The sequence below is a fragment of the Nothobranchius furzeri genome, chromosome 5, assembly GCF_043380555.1.
Source record: "Nothobranchius furzeri strain GRZ-AD chromosome 5, NfurGRZ-RIMD1, whole genome shotgun sequence".
NCBI lineage: Eukaryota > Metazoa > Chordata > Actinopteri > Cyprinodontiformes > Nothobranchiidae > Nothobranchius > Nothobranchius furzeri.
The window spans coordinates 72699436-72721297 of NC_091745.1; the positions used below are offsets into that span (position 1 = coordinate 72699436).

Genomic DNA, 21862 nt, shown 5'->3' on the forward strand with positions numbered 1-21862 from the left:
TCCAGGAGTCCATGATGTATACAACTGGTTTTGTCGCGGAGGGGCATCCGGGAGCCCCTTCTCCCGTTCTCATCATTGAAATAATTGTACCAATTGTGTTGAATGACCAACCGACGAGATCCATTTTAGTGAATTTCAGTTTCCAGTTTACAGAAAAAATGTAGAAGCAGCCGTGCACCAGCACACACGGACAGACAAAGACCTTGAGGATAAGATATGGAGGAGAGGAGGAAAAAAGCGTCTGCACCCTCCAAGAGCCGGAAGAAGAAACGAGGTTAAATTCCTTCGACTGAGAGAACAATTGTTTTGTCTGGACGGGAATGTAAGGATAAGTTTAGCAGAGCTGTGAGCATCATCTGTGATGTTCTACACAACCATGCAGCTATAGAGCAGCCCTGAACTGTTGTGTAGCTCTTCAGCTTTCAATTTTATGTTTGTTGTGAAACAGAGGCTGAGACTTGTTTTCTTTAATCTATGGAAAATTGTGTAATTAAAGGTGCATGAAGTAAGAATGACATCCCGTGGTGAAGTGTGGGTACTGTAGTCCATGTTTCAAAACAGACGAGTAACTCTCCGCCTCCCGTTCCGTGAATTTTGTGGCTGTTGCCGATTAAAGATCAATGCCAGAAGATTCTAGATGACGAGCAAAGACGAGTCATACACATATTTACATTTGTAGTACTGAGTCAACACATTCTCACACCTGAAGCGTGGAAAACTCACGCTGGGTGACCAAGCATTTCTTTCCGATGCGTCGGGAGTCCCAACGTAATGCCAGAGCATTGGATTCCGACGTCCGTGGTAAAACACACATTTCACCAACATTTAACCTCTGACCTCGTGCTATTTAACCTTTCCCTCACCCCCATCCTAACCTTAACCCTGTTGCTCGTTCTGAACTTCCCGTTAACCGTGTCGGAGAGGGACGTTGCATCTAGGAACAGAATTTTGAATCCGCAAGAGGGTTAACGTTAGGATGGGGGTGAGGGGAAGGTTAAATAACAAGAGGGTAAAGGTCAGAATTTGGTGAAATCTCTGTTTTACCGCGGCCATCGGAATCCAATGCTCTGGCATGGCGCGTCAATTTTCAACGCTCTGGGACTCCCAACGTGTCGGAAATAAACGCTTGGTCACCCAGCGTCAGTTTTCCATGTTTCGGGAGTGAGAATCTGTTGATTGAGTTGGTGGTAATTGAAAATGTAGTTTAAGATGTTTTCAGAGCCAACTTTTTGTTTCTAATTCACCGTTAGCATTGTTAGCTCAACTTTAGCATCTAGCCTTCTTTACCTGATATTACAGTAAAAAAAAAAAAAAAGGTGCCGTGGCTTCTTAGGGGTACAAGAAATGACTTCTGGGTCGCTCCTGTTGCTGTCTAACAAACTCTCCACAAATCTGGAGCTTTTTGCTATTCGGTGTCGAATTACAAATAACAGCGCAGCAGCATTAGCTCACACAGACTCGGCACCCTCACGGGCTAAGGTTTTAAACAAAAGCCTCCTTTATTAAAAATTTCAGACAATTTGCTGCAAGGCCGAGGCATCCGGCAGCCTTAGGTCATTTATAAGTGGTCAGACGGTGGCGGTAGTGTGGTGTGTGAGACACAAAGGGGTATAGGGTTGGTCTCTGCACTGCCACGAACTTCCGTTTATCTTGGACGCTCATTAAGTTTTTTCACAAGCCACTCCTAAAGGCATCTGTCCTCCACAGTCGCTCTGCAGTCTCTGGTGACCTGACCTCCAGCTCTAACAGAGAGAAGCTCCCAGACCGCTGCATTGCTCCAGTTTACCATCTCAGCTGATTCTGGTTAAAGAGCTAAACTTATTGCCAGTGTTTTCTTTCATTTTCAATATAATTTCCAGCTGGAGCTTGGCAGTAATTCCACACGTGATCATGACATCAGCCTCTGCTGCACCAAATATGCATTCGCAAGTCTGGCGTTGCGGCAATATTACTACCAAGTGTTGCGCAGAATTCTCGCATCGCCATACCACCATGACGCATTCATAAGACACATAGTGGCTGCAGCATAACGCTGATTTGCTAGCATGGTGTGTCATCTAAAAGGGGCTAAAGACTCCACCGGTTCGGCTGAGACGAAAATCTGTTTGAATGTAACCTTCCTTCCAGCATGAATGAAACCTTAGACTGTCGTGTGATCATTTCACTGTAAAATTCTTACTTTTAATTATTTCAGTTTGCATCTAAATAAACGTTAAAACTTGTGCAAAGAAACAATTTACAGTTGATAACCCAAAAAGCTGTTAGTTGACATTAAATCTAAATGTAAAGTTTCCTTTATGATGCGATCATTGCAGCCTCCTCATGAGAACAAGAACCACCTGATTGGTCATTAGCTCTTAGTTTTAAAAAATGCAACCCCGAAACATCAAATCCTAAATTAAACACTTAAGGACAAACATCCGTTTTTTATTCTTAGAGGCTTACAGGAGATGAAGTAACACTAATAAGCTTCATCCAAAGGGTTCAAATGAAGGCAACTGGACTTCTTTGGAAGCCAAAGAAGTCCAGTTGCCTTCATTTGAACCCTTTGGATTACCATGGCCTGGATGGCTGAGAACCTTCACCAGCACACTAAGCTTACACATGTCCTAACATTTGTTTTACACTTGCACACATTTCAATTAAACTTAGACTTTCAATATGTTGCAATTTGCCCGAGTTTTTAATTTTGAAACACACTTAGAGATTTAATTAACTGTGCACAATGTCTGCAGTCACGCTCAGTGACTCGTGTTGGTGCATATTGTTGCTATAAATGCTCACAGATATAAAATAATCCAAATAATATGACCGAATGCACTGTAAAAAAAAGCAGATAGGATTGTTATTCAATAAATATACTTGCTTGTATTATTAATAATGGAGACATGTTGAAGTCTGCATGCTAGTTGCATAAAAAAGAAAAAAAGGAGGTAGTGCTCATGTTTTTTTTCTGATGAACCTTTTCTTGCAAGTCATAGCTAGCTCTTCTTACCTTCAGTGTCTTTCCTCATCCTCTCCTTTGGTGTACTCACCTCTACAGCAATTTGAGAGCTCTCAGGTGCCCTTCTCTCTCTCACACACACACACACACACACACACACACACACACACACACACACCCTGTTTACACATTAACCTGAGTATATGTGCTTCCATATGCTAGCGTGTGTACCGTGTTCATCCAGCTCTCTGGTTTCTTATCACCGGCTGTTTGATGCCTCCTGTCCTCCTCGAACGCATCGCCCAGTCAGCATTTGTGTTTGTGAGTGTGCGGTCTCTGCTGGCTGTCCTGGTGCTCGGTGTTAATGAGTCTGCACCAGGAGCTTAGAGACTAACTTTTGCCTCTGGAGGGCTCAGATGGTGCTAAAGAAACATATTTATCTGCACACACAGATTTATAAAGAGAAAAGAGGGATGAAACATCAGGGATCCAGGTGGTTGTCTGGTCCCATCCTTCTGGAAAAGTGCTTCGCTGCAGGTATTAGCAAACTTGCTTGCCTCTACTGTTGCCCTAAAACTAACTAAAATTCTCTTTTTTTTATCTAAAATGCATATTTATTTCACGTATGTGCTCCCAAAAAGAGCTCCTCGGTGTAAATGATTTCTTTTCACACCTTTAGCTCGTCTGCCTTTTCACTTGAAAGAAACGATGAGGCAAAGGGAAGAAAAAGCCTTCCTCTTGTTACGTTGCTGCCTGGTGGGTTGTTCAGCTGCTGGGCATGCAAGGAGATGCCGGGAAAAGTCTTCAGAGTGAAGACTTTGGTGGATGTTTAGTCAATGTTGATGTATGATCCACGGGGCTCCTCAGAGAAACGGCACAATTTTTAATACTGTCAGTCATTTCCTGTGGATCTTCTGGCTGCAGGAGATTAAGAACAAGATGGCACGAGAGAAATGCCGTGCACTTTACTGCTTAGTTTCTCCTCTCCTGTGAAATGTGGCTTAGGCCAGCTGCTCTGTCTTAATGCATCTGAGTCCTGCGAGCCACGTAACTGCAGATGCATCCTTTTTAATAATACGCACATCTGTCAGTCTGTGATCGTGCACTTAATCAGTTTGTTGCCCGGCTTGGTAAAAGCTAGGGAAACACAGTCTTCCTCCTCCATCTTCCCTTCCCTCCTGATCTGTGTGAACACTTTATTAATGATTCATGTTTTCATTCTACCTCATGAAGGTCCAAGAGCTAAATCAATAACTACATGTCCTTGTCTTCTATTGGGCTCACCATCTTTTTTGTGCCAACGCCCCATCAAAAGGTTTTTTGTTATTTTCTCAGTGGCCCAGTTGCTCCGACTCAAAAGGACGTTCATTTTTCAGCACATTCATACTTAAATTACCACCTCCTTTTCTTCACTGGTAAGCATGCAGCTTTTGTTGTTGTCAGACTGTTGTCTGTGAAACATGCGGATCCTTGACAAGCTGCTTGTTGCTCCTCCAACTAACAAGTCATGAACATCACAATATCTCCAGGCTCACTTTTCTTTCTGCAGACTAACTGAATGCTACAGCCCATTAATTTCAAGATGTTACCTGTTATTATCTCCATAGACGCTACAAAAAGATACCTCTCTCGTTCGGTGGAGCTTTGAGTCTTATTCCAGCCCGCTGTAAACAAGAGTTCAGCGGGAAAAAAAAATGCCGAAAACATTAAAAAAATGTTTAAAAGAGGGTTTTTCAAAGAGGAGGTTCACGCAGAAACGATTTGATCCTCGTTTGTTTTGAAACATGATCGGTCACTCTGAGTTTCACTTGCAGGCTAAACATGAAAAAAGTCTTCTACCCACATGTCCTGTATTAGCCGCTGACAGAAGATAGACGGGGAAATGCTCCTGTTAGAAAAGCCACTCAGATCTATGTCACGCTGTAAATTAACATTCATGGACTCACCCATCTTGGCTCACGACAGGGAAGGCTGTTGTTTGTTTAGCGTCCAGGAGACCGCAGAGAATGTCTCGGCTAGTTGAAGCTAACTGTTAGCATCAGCGACTCCACCACACAGCAGAACTTCTACAGGCTTGAGTTATTTGTGGAGATAAAATGTCCAAATATCAGGAAAAAATAACGAGTAACCCCAACTGCACACTTGGAGGCATCAGCAGCACGGAACGGCGCTGCTTCAAATAGAACCCTTTACAGACTTTAGGGTGGATCCGTACCAGCCACGGCACGGCCAGAAGCAGCACGCCGCTCCGCTAAAGAGAGGATCGGGTTCTATTTTTGCCATGAGACACTTCTGGGAAGTATCCATTTTTGCATTTAAAGTAACTTTCTGGAGTTTTCTACTTTCAGAAATGATGTATGGTTTTTCAGAAATCCTTAAAAGTGAATATTTTATCATGTACTGTGGTATATTGTAAGCAATATGTCTTTTTTTTTCTTTGCTTAGCACGCCCCCTGCCCCGCAGAGCTCTGTGCAATAGGGAACTGAGCGCCGACCAGAACTAACCAATGGCGTTAGACTGCCGCTTAGATGCTTCAAATTTAAGGCTGATGCGGACTTGATGAACTTTTAACAGACAAGAAAGTCTTTAAAATATAAATATATGAAATCACAGTATCTCGGGGTCTTGTTCACGAGTGAGGGAGAACTGGAGCGTGAGATCGATAGGCGGATTGTTGCTGCATCTGCAGTGATGCGGGAGTTGTATCGATCTGTCGTGGTGAAGAGAGAGCTGAGCCAGAAGGTGAAGCTCTCGATTTACCGGTAGATCTACGTTCCTACCCTCACCTATGGTCATGAGCTTTGGGCAGGGACCGAAAGAACGAGATCGCGGATAAAAGCGGCCGAAATGAGTTTTCTCCACAGGGTGGCTGGGCTCTCCCTTAGGGATAGGGTGAGAAGCTCGGTCATCCGGGAGGGGCTCGGAGTAGGTTCGCTGCTCCTCCACATCAAGAGGAGCCAGTTGAGGTGGCTCGGGCATCTGGTCAGGATGCTTCTTGGACGCCTCCCTGGTGAGGTTTTCCGGGCACGTCCAACCAGGACGAGGTCTAAAGGGAGACCCAGGACACGTTGGAGGGACTATGTCTCTCACCTGGCCAGGGAATGCCTTGGGATTTTCCCAGAGGAGCTGGCCCAAGTGGCTGGGGAGAGGGAAGTCTGGGCCTCTCGACTTAGGCTACTGCCCCCGTGACCTGACTTCGGATAAGCGGATGAAAATAGATGGATGGATGGATGGATGGATGGATGGATGGATGGACGGATGGATGGATGAAAGCACAGCATGACATGAGAATAATTCTTGTACAATAATGTGTTTTAGCTCTGTGTGTGGGCTACAGAAACACGTTTATAAACAGAAACGTAAAGTCGCCATCTTAAAAAAAAGAGCGACAGACTTTTTGTGTGATATGCTTGTCAGCCACTAGATGGTGCAATCGGACAAGAGAAATAGAGACTGACGGGGCTAGAACACGGTTTTGGTGTAAAACATCTGGTAATTTTCAAAATAAAGGACCATTGTAGCGTTGCGATGTCTTATCTATGTAGATTGCGTCAGTACATGTGACCTAAAAGTTTATTTACTCCCAGCATCGTTTGAGAAGTGCAACGGTGTGTGTTTCATGCTTGTGTGACAGGGTGAGCATTCTGTCACTGTATCCCGATAGATCATGCGCCCTGGCTTCTTGGCCATGGGGATATCCCTTTGGCTAGCTGGTTATCATGCATGACTCTCACCAGGGAGTCTGGGGATCGAATCCCGCCGGGCCCTCCCTTCTCCACTTTGCCACACTGGCAATGGAGATGCACAACATCATAGATGACATCAAATGTGATTTCCTCCTCCTTCTTTGTGGTTTAATGGCAGATGGCATAAACAAACGTGACCTTTGATGTCTCGCGGGATTTTGTGATCTTGCGAGTCCAACGAGGAGGACGGCGGAGAAGCCGCTCCATGGCTGACACTCCCCCGGTGTGGAAGGGAATCTCGTTAGTGAACCGTTTCTTGTCGCTCCAGTGTGAAGTTGGGGTCAAACTCCAAATCCTGCCCTTTTCTGCTCCCCCTCCTCCGGCTAACTTCTTTCTCCTGAAACGTGAGAGCCAGAGCGTTTTTTTTTCTTCAGAGATCGACTAACAACCACTGCAAAAGTGTTAAAAAAAAGACGAGTAAACTTTTTTTTCCTGTTGTAACTTTCTTTGATTCGAGTCCCAAACAACAAAACTGTGTTGTTTCCAAAACTAAACGAAATCAAATTTAAGGACAAAGGTCAGTTTACTTGGCAAACGTGAACAATTGAAGAACAACTCTATTTTATACTAAAAGTATGAGTAAAAGCAAATTCCAAATACAGATTTTTTTATGATGTCTTACTCAGCCGCCTGCAAATGGTGCTTTCTGGCTGTTCTTCCTCATAACTCAGCTTATAAATACTCCTATCAGGATCTGCTCTGGAGTGGTTCTCCTCTTATCTTTCTGAGCATTCCTTTTCTGTGGCTGTCTCCAAGTTTAGGTCCTCCATCACCTCTCTTACCCATGGTGTCCCACAAGGTTCTGTGCTGGGGCCTCTGCTCTTCCTCCTCTATCTGCTTCCTCTTCAGCACATCCTGACCTCCTTCAAAGGAATCTCCTACCATCTTTATGCAGATGACATCCAACTGTACATCTCCTTTGAGCCCCATGAGACGTCTAAGCTGCAGCTGTTACACACTTGCTTACTCCATTAAAACCTGGATGGCTGGGAGCTTTCTTCAGCTGAATGAAGATGAGACTGAGATCCTCATCTGTGCCGCAGACAAGCTGGTTCCCTAAGTCAGAGACTCTCTTGGTCAGCTTGCTTCTCACACCAAACCTTCTGTCAGGAATCTTGGCGTGACCTTTGACCCAGCTCACACCCTGGATTCTCATGTCAGTTCTCTTGTTCGCTCTTCCTTCTTCCATCTCAGGAACATTGCTAAGCTGAGTCCCATTCTGTCTCGGTCTGAACTTGAGACATTTCTCCACACCTTCATCTCCTCACGCTTAGACTACTGTAACTCTCTTTTCACGTGTCTGAGCAGAACCTCCCTGAACCGTCTACAGGTGGTTCAGAATGCCTGTGCTCGGCTTCTGACCAAGTCCTCCAAACACACCCACATCACCCCGCTTCTCCTCCAGCTTCATTGGCTGCCAGTCAACTTCAGGGTTCATTTCTAGATCCTGGTTCTGGTCTATAGGGCCTTACATGGACAAGCACCATCTTACATTGGTGATCTTCTTAGTCCCTACACCCCCAGCGGGTCCCTGAGGTCCAGTGATCAAAGCCTGCTGGTTGTGCAGCACCAGGCTAAAGACCAAAGGTGACAGATCATTTGCTGCTGTGGCCCCCAGACTCTGGAACTCTCTCCTCCTGAGCCTGAGAACAGTGGACTCAGTGGTCTCCTTCAAAAAGCAGCTGAAGACTCACTTGTACAGGCTGGCTTTTGTATGACCTTCTTCGCCACTCTCTCTTTATTTCTTTACATTTTTAATCACAATTGTCTATTTTTTTGCTGATTTTAAATATATTTTTAACCATTTTCTAAATTATTTTTTATATTTTTACATTTTTTGTTGTTGTGAAGCGCCTCGTGATTTTTATCTTGAGAGGCGCTACAGAGAAGATCTTTTCTTCTTCTTCTTCTAAAGTTCTCATCCCTCTAACTGTATTGTGCTCCTGTCAGCTGCTCTGATGGAAGCCGACGTCCTTGTTTTTTATCCACTTTGCTCATTTCTCCCCCTTTTCCTCACCCAATTCAAACTGTCTGGCATTCCTCTAAGTCAGGGGGAAGGGTGGGGGAGTGATGAAAGGTGATAATACAAGTTGGGTAAAAAGATACCAAATTCTCTTTTCTCACGTCCTGCTCCCAGTACGCCTTCCCAGGCGGGTGTTTCTTTGCGTCTCCTTAATCTCCTCCTTTCATTTTTTCAGCAACACATTTCTTTGTCTTTCATGATCTCCAGATTTCGTGCTTTTCGTTTAACCCCCCCACTACAGTTTACTGACGCACACTTTTTGTCTCGCTCGCGTGTTTGTTCTCTCCTCTCAGATCCCGGTGCAGTGGTAGAGACCCACAGCGCAGTACCGTACGCGGTGATAGGTGGCGTTCTAGCTCTGCTGGTCTTCACCGTCATCTGCGTCCTCATCGTCACCATTTGGTGCTCCGTCCGGCAGAAAGGTAATGCACACACACATCCTTCGAGCCACACTCCAAATAACAAAACTTTAAATTAGGAACTGCGTGGTTGCAACACTTTTTTTGGCAAAGATTGCAGTGAAATAGTCATTTGTGTCCAGCTACCACCAGATTCTTGGTGGATAATCTTTTAAACGAAGGTGTAAAATAGCCAGCACAGACCTGGACTGAATGGGATGCTCCTCTCTAGCGAGGCGCTGTCCATAATAAACGATCTTGGCCGGGGTGATTGAAGGGAAAGGGTGGGGTGGGAAGGCTAGGTGTGGTCCCAGTGTTTTATGACTGTATGTTAGTGCATTGTGGCTCAGAAGAAGCCTGGAACCTGTTTCCTATCTCTTTAAGTGGCCCCCTCGTTGGCAGCGGTACACGATGCGCTGCAGCTGCCAATAGATGATCTGGGAATAGAGTAGGCAGCTGCAGCCAGTATTACTCACCCTATGGCTGGACAAGATGTCTGTCAACATTCAGTATGGCTTGACTGCCAATCAGCACAGAGACAGCACCATTACAACCAATCAATGTTGAGACAAGGCCATTAGGGCTTTGTTTTTGGTCCGCCGCGACTGTCAGCAAGCCATCCAACCTCTGTGGTGAGGAGAATGAGAGTGTCGATCACTCCGAGGCTAAAAGGACGCTCCGGCTGGAGTTTTGTGTCAAGAACGCCACACACACCGTTTTGTTATATGGACTTCCAGGGTTGTTTAAAGGAGTTTTATTGTTCTTTTCTGGGTGATGCAAACATGCAATTGTTCACTTGCACCTGACATTCCCTCCACTCTTTTCTGCCTATTTCTCTTCCCTCCCCGCCTTTTACTCTCCACATTTCTCCCTTTCCTATTACCTCTTATGACTTTTCTATTCATGCATCCATCCGCCACCTCTAATTTTCTGCCCTGTAGGCTCTTACCGCACACGAGAGCCTATTCTTACCTGGTATTGACCTAACAGTCAGTTAACTAATGAATTAATCAGTCATAGGTACGGAAGACTATAATATTAGCACTGATCGGTGTGACAATGCTCCATGGCTCTGCAGTGATCATGACGCTTTGCCAGCTAACCTTCCCCCTACAATCTCCCTCTCTCTCTGTTTCTGTTTCTTCCTCTCTCTCTACCTCTCCTCTGCCATCTTTCTTGCTCTTTTCCTCCAGGTTCCTATCTTACCCATGAGGCCAGCGGGTTGGATGAACACGGTGAGGTGCAGGAGGCCTTCCTCAACGGGAACGACGTCAGCCAGGGCAAGAAGGAGTACCTACTGTAGCCCTTCTCTCTCCTTGATCCCTTATCTTCTGACCTCGCACCCCTTTCCAGTCCCTCTCCCTTTTCTCCCAACTTATATACAGTACACACACACACACACACACGCACTCACAAACATTTCTATACAATGCGCCATGACAGGCGGCCTTCTGAAAGTGACTGTATACAGATCCTGCACACAGCCCATCCATCACACTCCATTCCACTCCATGAGCTCCACACACACTCCCATAACCCCTGAGACAGCCGGAGAGACGGAGAGCCTCCAGGCCACGCAGACGCTAACGACCGCGCCGTATACACCACTGTAAGTCGAAGACACTGGGGGGAAGCAGAGGCAGCGCGAGACATCGGAGACAGAGTGAAGTGAATGTAGACAAAAGCGAAATGATGCCATAATTATTTTGATCGAGAGGGAAGAGGGCAACACAATGGAAAGCGGCACTCTGGCTGTGCCACCGCCAAAGTGGAAGGGGAATTAGAGGCAGATGACTGCTAGAATTCGCTGCCTGGAGAATAGAAGAACCCATTTCACAAAGCTCAATCTTCAACTGAAGGAGACAGCGGGCGAGCAGCGTGATGATGGAGGCGGGGCTAAGATGGGGAGAGCTGAACAGGATCTATTTATCGCTCGATGGTAAATTGCCAAAGTACGTTGTCCGCTGAGCAGCCAGAGTACCAGGAAGTATCTACTTTTTAGGCCCAAACGTAACTTTTCGGTTAGGCTGCAAGTTGGTTTTTATAGGGGACAAAAATAAAGTTTTTAAAGTTCTATGATCTGTACAAAACTTGTTTGTGAAGTACTTTTAACAAAATCAAGAAGTTTCAGAACGAGCCGTTTCGGGGCAAATAAGCTGTTACTGGCCACGCCCACCAATTCCGTTATTGGCTGCTATGGGTCGAGGAGCTCGGATACCCAGCAGGGGCTCGGAGTTGAGCCGCTGCTCCTCCAGGTCCAACGCGGCAGCATCTGTAAGCGTCCGAAAGTGAGCAGGTGGCTCTACGCTAGCTTTTTTATGATTCACAGAAGCTTATGATTCCTGAAGTCTAACAGAAAATTAATAGATGGTTTTTATTCACATTTAGTGAGTTTATAGAGGCAGTAGAGTTCAAAATGTAGCACTAAAGGATTTTGGATAATATGTCCCCTTTAAAAGTAAGTTTGTACCTTTTAACTGCAAAAGTGAAGGAAAATATGCTTCTCGGTTCCTGTCACTAGTTTACAACATAGTCCAGCCTCTCTGTCCCCGTCTGTTGCTGCTCCTAACGTTGGCCCTGAGGAATGAGAGGGTTAGCGCCGGGCTGCGTTCCTGAGGAAGAAGAAAGGAAGGTGACTTGCCAAGACATAAAAAAAGAAGCTTCGTTATTTTTCGAATGTCATTAAGAGGCTCAAAAGGTTTTAAAGTCCTTAGGAAGGATAGAAGAAGTGAATGAGTGAACCGAGTGGATGGATTATTTCCCGTGCAGCTTCAAACACACATTCATACATGCGGTAAACACGTCGGCAGAACAAGCATACATATCACTGAAGTCTTTGTATAAAAAACCAGAACAGTGACGTAAATTAAATGAAACTTTTAAGAAAACTGTTTACTATTGAAACGCATTATGAAGCAACTATACTAACACAGAATATTAGCCCATAGAGGTGCAAACCGAACAAACTACTGTCCAGTGATCTTTAAAAAAATGATGAAAAAGAATAAAAAAATCATTTGTCTTTGAGAAACCAGAGGTCTTATCAGTTTTTTAATGATTATTATTATTATTTGAACAATTCCGATTGTTGTTACTGTTATTATTATTGCCGTTGTTATTATTATAATTGTAAATGTTAAAGAAATGTACACTTTTCATGGTTTGTTTTTGGTTTTACTATAAAAGAAATGCTGTTATTTTTTCCTCCTACCTTTTCTCTCTTTCTCAGTATTTCTCTCTCTCTGTCTCTTGTGCCTAGTCGTCTCTTCTCCTGTCTTACACACTCGTTTATTTTAGAGTCCACGTGTCACTGTTGATATATAGCTAACTATTTCTTTATAGGGGAAGGATACAAAGCACGACAAAATAAAAGAGAATCCAAAAATACCCGGCTGCTTTGTGGTGTGTTTACCGTGCAATCGGCAGGCGCTGTTCTTGAGATGTTTTGAAAAGTAAACAGGTGAAAGAGTGTTTGATTAGATCAATGGGGAATGGGAGAATTATGGGTAGGAAGATAAAAATAAAGGCGACGGAGCCAGCTGGAAATGGCAGCTCGTGCAGAATAAACAAAACGGCGGGTGATGTGGCGAGGTTAATGAATCACAAGAACAGATAGCGGGGAAGAAGGGGTGACATGAGGGTTAAGTCAGATTCACACAGAAAAATATGACTCTGCCATTAACTTCCACGCAATCGATACCCGATTCTGTTGAGGAGCACTCAACATGTCCATCTGTGTGCAAGGCTGGGTGTGAAAGCCGCCGGAGGTCACAAGGTGATAGATCGATGTGTTTCTCTTCCATCGATGGTGAAGCTCCACAGTCGCCTGTCATAAAGACAGACTGTCAAACGGCAATCAAAGTAATGGACTCGCCCGGCGCTACCGGCATGAGTCGACGCTCCTGACAGCAAACAATTCAGTGGAAAGTAGACATATCTTCAGTTTATGATGACGCAGAGGTGGCTCTGGTAGCTCCCGCTATCAGACTTGTGGTCGATGAGCAATAAAAAGGAGAATATTGCTCCTTTAAAATTCGTCAAAACAGGAGTGTGTCCTTCAAGAAAAGTTCCTGATTTCTTTTTTTGTCGTACGTCTTGTGAGATTGAGACCACTTGTCTTTTGTCTTTCTCTTTCTTCTTCTCACAAAACATGTATTTATACTCTTGTTTTGTTTGCTCACCAGTTCTTTGGAGCGTTTAAGTGATCTGATGTCCAAGATTCAAGGACATGCGCCAAACTGTATTTCATCAGCGTGTCCCATCGTTTGATGCTTTTGTTTCAGTGTCTTTAGGGTTAATCCAGAGGTGCATGTTATCAGTAACGGCTGTGCTGCAGGTTCTGGTGTCAGGAGGGAATGACGTATCGTGTCTCCAGTAGCTCCTAAAGATGATGGAAAGCTACATTCAACAACATCACGATGTGTTCGTCATTCAGAGAAATACATTCTGCCTCTGAAAAAGAGCGATCGCCCCGGTGGCTACGCATCATCTGGGCCAAGAAAGTTCCAGGAAAAGCTTGTCTTATGACCGTGTTGACCAGCTCAGTGGCCTAGTGGAAGAGTGTCTGACCTTGGGACTGGGAGATCGGGGTCCGATTCCCGGTTGGGTCATACCAAAGACTTTAGAAATGGGACCCAATGCCTTCCTGCTTGACACTTGGCTTTAAAGTGACAGTGTGTATTTTTCGATACACGATAGGGGGCAGTAGATACCTAAATCACTGCAAGCAAGCAGTATTTTTGTGTTGGAGTAAGACCTTACCAATGGATGCCCATTAGGGTCAAAAAGCCCTGAGGAGTGCAAACTTAACTAAATAACGACTACACCAGACTCCCTTTCATCACTGGCAATATGTGAAGAGATAAATGTGTAAAACAATATTTAAGAATGGTGAAAGTTTTGGAACCATTTGTTACAGATCAGTAAATGCATTTTGTCCTCATAGGCTCCTGTAGAAAGAAACATGGCACCTAATATGGTGTCTTCCAGAGACTTAGACCCACCATTTATTTTAGACCTGATTTTTATGGTTAAATGTTACAAAGCTGCCAACATTTTTCAACAACTGGGCATCATTTCATTCATTTTTAACTACATTTTAATGGTTATTTCCAGAAATAATGGCAAAAACTACACATTGTCTCTAAGAGGTGGGACTGGGGGGTTAAACCACCAATCCGTGACAGGCTGATGTAAAACTACAAACATGAGGCCAATAACAGATGGCGGTCATTTTCTCCAGTAGCAGTAGCTAAAATGCCATCATGATCTTCTACAATAACAGTGGTTTAGGCTGAGAGTTGTGGGTCTTTGGTTTAATTTTTAAAGCAAAGTTTTAAACACAATGAAAACTATTCAGGAGAATGAAAAGTGAAAACCCCAAAATCTGGTACCCTTGATTGGCTCGGGCAATTTCTGAATGATATAATTATTAGTCCCAATGAGAATTTTACCAATATTGTTATCAAGACTTTATGTAAAACTTATAAACACAAAAATTATCAACTATGTGAGGAAAAAGTGTATCAGGACAAACCATACAATGTTGATATTCCTCTAAGAATGAATGCCAGTAAGTTCATGTACAGCCGTTTGTGCTGCTGTGAGAAATTCTGTTCCCCCGTGTTTGTAAGTCGCACTTCAGGCTATCCTAACACAATTTGTGATCAACTTTTACCGGATAAATGGTAAATGGCCTGCATTTGATGTAGCGCCTTCTAGAGTCCTGGAACCCCCCAAGGTGCTTTGCAACACAATCAGTCATTCACCCATTCACACACACATTCACACACTGGTGGGGATGAGCTACAATGTAGCCACAGCTGCCCTGGGGCGCACTGACAGCTGCCAAGCACTGGCACCACCGGTCCCTCCGACCACCACCAGCAGGCAAGGAGGGTTAAGTGTCTCGCCCAAGGACACGACAGCGACAGACTGAGCCGGGCTCGAACCTACAACCTTCCGATTACGGGGCGATCACTTAACTCCTGTGCCAGCGTCACCCCAGGACAAATGTTATGTAACACTGCTGTGTGATGGTTTTTTTTTTATCTGTATGTCCTAAAAACAATACAAAGTATTGTAAAAACAAATTCTTGTGAAATATTTGCTCTTGACTGAGACACATTGGCGTTGTCGTTTTATAATACCTGAAAGATAATGGTAGAAAATATCCATGAATAGTTGACTTTTTTCTTACTGAGAGATTTAGACTTGAGATTTATGACATCATATTTTTGTGACCATGCAGTAAACGCAAATCTAAAACCAAACGCTCTTGTTTTCTTGGCTGTAACAGTGGATTAGACAGTTTGGTCAATTGTTGAAAGCAGCGTCTGTTCTTTGGTCTTGAATGTGTTTGCTTCACGTGGCGTGTGTGTGTGTGTGTGTGTGTGTGTGTGTGTGTGTGTGTGTGTGTGTGTGTGTGTGTGTGTGTAGTGATGGTATAACACTGGACATTGATTGAGGTGAAACGTTTGTGTTGGTGTAGCTGTCAGACCAATTGGGAAGCAGAAAGATTCCAGGCAGACATTACAAGTGAACGGACGTTTGCACTGCAAGAGCATGGGAGCTTTTTGTTGTTGATGTTGTGCTTTAAAGCAACACATTGTCACTCCCAGTGCGTCAAAAACAAACACTTGGTCAGCCACCCTCCGCCTCAGATCCCTGACGCCAAAAGTGCCCTTTTTCGTTACTTATGTGCGAAAAGGGGTTTTTCCCCTTTTCTAACTGCAGATCCCAATGCAGCGTAAAACTGACGTGATGGGATGTCCGCAGCCAGGGCACCAAACAAGCTCATTGTACCTCACCCTAACCTTAACCTCTTATTTAACCTTCCCCTCACCCCTATCCTAACCTTAACCATCTTGCTAGTGAACACGTTAGTGATGTGTCGATCACTCTAAAAGCCGGCTCTATGAAGTGAACGGCGGGAGCCGCCTCGTCATTGGTCGGGTTTGGACCGAGGCAACGCGAGGGGGAGGTTTCAACTACCAAGGTGGATGTTAAAAGCAGAGAGTATTTGTAACCTCCCCCTCACCAGATGGTATGTTCTAATGTTCCCCTTGGGCGGCAAATACAAAAATTCCCAGTCAGAATGCATGTGAAACAGACGCTTGATCACAGTGAGAGTAACGTTTTAGGTAGCAAGAGGGTTAAGGTTAGGATGAGGGAGAGGGGAAGGTTATAAACAGCAAAACGTTAAGGTTTAGGTGCGGTTAAATGAGCTGGTTCGGTGCTGAATCAGCGGATATCCCATCACGTCAGTTTTACGCTGCATTGGAATCTGCAGCCAGAAAAGGGAAAAACCCCTTTTCGCACATAAGTAACGAAAAAGGGCATTTTTGGCATCAGGGGTCTGAGGCGGAGGGTGCCTGACCAAGCGTTTGTTTTTGGCGCGCTGGAAGTGAGAATGTGTTCTTTAAAGGGACATTTTTCAAATGTTTTATATTTTTAAATACTTTTCTTGAGCCAGACCCTTACCGCCCTCTGTGGCCAGAATACTGCATTTGCATCTTCAGAGTGCCGCTCCAGTCTGTTGGTCTTAGTAAAACATGGAGCTGGCTTCCTTGTGCTGAGGTCTGCTTCCAGCACATTTCCTGCATGTTTGAGATCATGAACACAGTTAATTTGTTTTATTTAGTGATGATCCGCTCCTGTTGACACTAAGGAAGGCTGGGGAGACATTTCTGCTCTTAGATTAAGATGTTAAAAAGACAAACGCACAGCGAGGAGATAGGTTTTGCTTTTGGTTCTACTAAACAAACACTAGGGGGTGCTAAAAACTTGCCAAAACGGCCTTGTCTCCCTTTAACCGGATTGCTTCATCAATACTGTGTGAGTCAGGGCTTTTTGTAATGACCAAAAAACAGTCTCATAAACCACAAAACGTTTGTAGGAATACGATGGAGAGCAAGACCAGGGTATGAGAAGTAGGCCACGCCGGGTTGGGGGGTGGGGGGGGTGGGGGGAGATCATTAGAAAGTCTTCTAAAGTTTGAGAGTCTATAATAGTGGAAACACAAAAGACATATTGACTTTCATGCTCTTGTTCTTTGCAGAAGGAAATTTATCCATTTCTCTCCCTCAGTGATTTCTTAACACCAACATGGTCCAAGATGAAGAATCCAATTATTGTGAGCAAGACTCGTTTTTTAATTTCAGCAGAGCGTCACGTTGCATTCACACGTAAAGTCAAAACAGCCATAAAGATCGTGTCACAACCAGGTTAATTATGCTTCCTTTGCAAAGGCGGATTCTCTCTGGACTGTGTTATTAATGGATGTTTAATTAAACCATGTCACACATGCATCTACGTTGCTGCCGGTTAGCTTAGTGGAGATTTAAAAGAAGCTCAGCAGAAAACCCATAGGAAGAGCGGTCAATGAAAGCAGACATCTTTGATCAAGATATCGTCACCATCTAGAGACTTCATCTTCTCTCTGACATTTGCTAGGAGCTCTAATAATTGGCTGAACGTTTCATTTGCAAGTAAACAAACCATCACACGGTGTTGCTGATTGGATATGAAACCCGAAAAAAACCAAGGATGTTTCTGTAATTTTCCAGTCAACTAGTCATTTACATTTGAATGTATGCACAAAGATTTGTCCTCTGATTATTTATTCATTCTGAATGTTTGAAAATGTGCAAATTTTGAAAGAATAAAATGCACATTGTTTACCTTACAAAGAAATTTAGACCTCTGGGCACACTTTGGCTTTAAGAGAGTGTTTGGCCGAGGACCACGGAGCTGACTGCACCGCCTCACGCAGTGCCAGGCGGACAGATTTTCCTCCGGCATGGGCTACTGCCACTTTGAAGTTGGAAACAGCAAGAGGGAAGGATGCCCGTTCTTCTCCCACTCGTTTCCTTGGAGGCGTAAAGAGGATCTGGGGCACAAGACTGTACAGCTGAAAGAGGAACATGGCCACGGCGTGAGCCCAAGCAGGTAAATGAGTTTCAGGGGTGAAAAGCAAAAGAGCCTCAATGATGTAAAGTGGCAGGCAAAGCAGAACTAAAAGAGAGATGGACAGGGCTACGAAGCGGACCAGCACAGCAGATCGAAGAAAACGACCAGTAAGAAAAGCAGAGGCAGAAAAACCACCGTAATCCCGTGCACGTAGACAAGAAACTGGGGACTGAGAATTGTGTCTGTTGCGCATACGCCCCAGTGGCTGCTGTGGATCTCTGCGTAGGTGAAGTTTCGCATGTCCTCCACGTAGAACTTTGACAAAAAGCCTCCATACGGAAGGTTCTTCCCAATGACCTTGCGATCTTGTCGGTACTTGGGGATTGGAGCAGAGGTGAGACGGGGTAGAGAGGTTGTCCAGTTGCCATCTATCTCATGGCCAGATGTGCCTGGACCAGTACCTCCATTCTTCCAGGTGCTGAGGACATCTGTGCCAATGAACTGTGCAAAGGAGGACAGAACCGAGCCCACCCAGCACAACAAGACCACACACAGGGCTCTTCTCCGGGTCACCACTGCAGAGTACCTGCCAGACACAGACACAGGTGAGTTTGGAGGTAATATTGAGGATGCACTCAAGTTCAGGCTAAAGAACCAAACTTTCAGCTGACCGTAACGTTCCTATTAGTAGTAAACTGCTGTCAAACTACAAAATAGTAGAAATACTTAAGAAAATACATTTTATTTCCAAAAATGAACAAACAAAAGTATCTTTGTGCAGAAAATGAGACTTTATGGTGTCACCTAAAATAACATCTAGTACGTTTCATGTCTAGAGTGTTTTTTTGCAACATTTCCTGAAGACAGTCAAAAAGTTAAAGTTACAGTCCCATTAGTTGTCACACACACAGGTGTGTGTGCGAAATTTGTTCTCCGCATTTGACCCATCCCCTGAGGGAGCGGTGAGCTGCAGACACAGCCGCGCTCGGGAACCATTTGGTGGTTTAACCCCCCAATCCAACCCCTTAATGCTGAGTGTCAAGCAGGGAGGCATTGGGTCCCATTTTTTCAAAGTCGTTGGTATGACCCGACCAGGAATCGAACCCCTGATCTCCCAGTCTCAGGGCGGACACTCTATCACTAGGCCACTAAGAAAGGAGTCGTGTCACAAAGTAAATTTCCTACATAAGTCAGTGCCTGTATGTGAAAAAAGCTGCTTAGATTTAATTTTCACATAAAATATAGTCCCAATAGTGTCGCAGTAACTCAACGTTTCTCTGCTATTAGCAGAACATGATGAAAAACGGTTTTCTGATGTAAGAATTCCATACAGCAGTGCTTCTTGACATGCTATTTATTTCTTATTTCTTCTTCACTTACACTGATTTTCCTTACTTATTCCTGAAAGCCGGCCTGAGGGTTTTGGTTTTCTTGCTACCCACACATTCACCTTCCCCACGCATGTACAAGAGAACACCGAGGTGCCAAATGCACCTTTAAGATATTCTTTCATTTTGAAGAGACTTCATGTCATTTGTAATCGTCTGGACCCTTTTTACTATTTGACGCTTTTCCACACCTAGCGGGGCTCTTTCTTGGCAGGCGCTTGGGCTTACCAAAGCAAGCACAGGTGCATTGTAATGAGGGCTGCATTCCTTTCAGAGAAAGTTCTGCTCATTAGCAGTTTTGCATGTGCAGCTGCAGGAGAGGAATGTAATGCACCTGAACTAATTTATCTGGGTTTGATTGACTTACCTGTCGGCCAAGTGGTGCTGCAGGTGTGTGTCCAGCGTCAGTATCATTAACAGGAACATGGTAAACTGTCTGATCAGCAAGGGGCAACATACAAGGGTTATGCAGGTGTAGAGACACTGGGGTGTTCGCAGGTTGAGCAACACAGCCACTGGGACTCCCAGCGCTCCACCTACAGCCCCCACATAGCCCAGGCACAACCGCAGGCAGCACGAGATGTTCCCAAGTTGGATCTTGGCACTCTGAGTTCCACCTCGGGCGTCCGTCACAGGCCTGCTGCCGCTGACCACCATGCACAACCTCACGCTGACTACGATCACACAAACCGACAAAGTGCACTGGCAAAGGGAGTAGAGCCAAACAAACTCCATATCTGGTAAAAATACAGAAAAACTGGTTTAGATTGTTGCTGAAGAAGACCAAGAGATAATAAATAAAAGAAAAAGGATAAATGGTTGCTTTTCTGGGTGCCTGGTTAATTCCCAATATGCCGTTACCGTTACTTTCCACCGAATGTGTATGGATAGCAAAATGGCTGTGAAATATACTTTGCAGCAATTTGCTGCTGTTATAGTGGAAGGGTGCCTTACCCCTGGCAGGATGTAATGCTAACATTTCAGGTCTATCCCCTCTTTTCCACCAGATGCAAAAGCGGCATGTGGCATAATAGAGCAGGTTCCTTCCAACCAAGAGTATTTCCGATGCAAAACTGGGAGCAAAAGCATCCCACAAGGTCTCAAAATCACATAATTCTAGGACCCTGCATGATTTCAGAAGTTCACACGATACCAAGCAACGAGAAAGAAGGCTGCATGTATCCAAAAAATGTTGTGGTTTTTCTTCTGTTCTGTTTGCCTCGGTTACAGAGGTTTCACAGGAAAGGAGGTATGTTTTTTACTAGAAAACTAGAAATCTGCATGTGACTTTTATTTTGAAAGTTTCCGGATGTTTTCTACTGCTTCCGTGTTTGATTTCCTGTCTGGCCTGACCTGAGATGCAGAGTTTTGCATGTTTTGGAAGCATAGCACAGTGAGAAATGCGTTCTTGTTCTTCTGGGACACATCCAACTTGTTACGCTTCGCTGCCGGTACAAAGAAACCCATCCACTACAATGGCGGCTTTGCAGCCGTGTCACGTCTGGTGAGACATGAGATAGGGATGTTTTTACGCTCCACGTTTTCAGAACCAGTGTTGGGAGTAACGCGGTACAAAAGTAATTAATTACTGTAATGTATTGCTTTTTGCTGTAATGTGGTAATGTAAGGCATTACAAGGAAATAAAATGGTAATATTTACTCGGTACAATTGTCAGTAATGCGGTAATTACAACGCATTTTTTAACTCAGAATCAAGATGTGGGTTTCCTAAAAATTCAAATTGCGGGAAGCCTGAAAAAAGATCCAGTATCCACATATATGACGTCATTTATGGACTCAGCTTTGTGGGCATTCTATGAGCAGAGAGGATGCAGCGGTAATGGCTCAAATACTCCAGCTGTGTCCTGCACGCGGCCGCTGTTATATTCACAAAATCGCTCCACCAAAACAAAGTAATTTGTTTGCGATCGTTTATATCCGCCCATATTCTCTGGTACTTCATGTACTTTTCAGCTGAGTTCATAATCTGTGCCCCGGTGATTTCAACTCGTTGCTGATGCAGCGCATATGAAGCTTTTTCATTTTATTTTTTTGCATTCGGTAGATCCCTTTGGCTGATTAGTTAGAAAGTAAATCTAGGAAACAGTTTTTCTGGAAGACGGAGAAAACATGCAGCATGCAGGAAGGTTAGAGGAAGGGCTGGAAATTATTCAAATAAAAATCAAGAAAACAAAACAAAGTGCTTGAAAAGAAAAAAAAGTAGGTAGATTTATCCCCAATACACATATTTACCAGTGAAAAGCAATAATATATAAGCATTTAATATTTATACTAGTGATAGAATCAGATCACCCCAGAAGTCAGTCCCACATCCAGGGCCGTATCAAGGCATTTGGGGACCAAGGCAAATATAGGCTTGGAGCCCCCACTACCTCACTCCCTGCTCAGATAATCTAAGATGGCAGCGTGCTGAGAGTACAGATTGTTGTTG

The 21862-nt window shown here is 44.4% G+C and overlaps 1 protein-coding gene and 1 pseudogene across 7 annotated transcripts in view; one reads left to right on the forward strand and one right to left on the reverse strand.

Moving 5' to 3' along the window:
* The window catches only part of cadm4 (cell adhesion molecule 4), a 287904-nt gene extending 275405 nt beyond the window's left edge, over nucleotides 1-12499 (forward strand). For 5 of the 7 annotated variants that reach the window (XM_015950117.3, XM_015950120.3, XM_054741016.2 and 2 more), the window contains 2 exons: nucleotides 9008-9136; nucleotides 10306-12499. In XM_015950117.3, coding sequence (XP_015805603.1) covers nucleotides 9008-9136; nucleotides 10306-10415 — 239 coding nt within the window. In that variant the 3' untranslated portion in view covers nucleotides 10416-12499. Of the gene's footprint in view, nucleotides 1-9007; nucleotides 9137-10053; nucleotides 10133-10305 lie in introns of all 7 variants that reach the window. The other 2 variants (XM_015950119.3, XM_015950121.3) reach the window with 1 other exon arrangement.
* Nucleotides 12500-17734: 5235 nt separating this feature from the next.
* Nucleotides 17735-20313, reverse strand: LOC129163449 (adenosine receptor A1-like; annotated as a pseudogene).
* Nucleotides 20314-21862: the final 1549 nt, after the last annotated feature.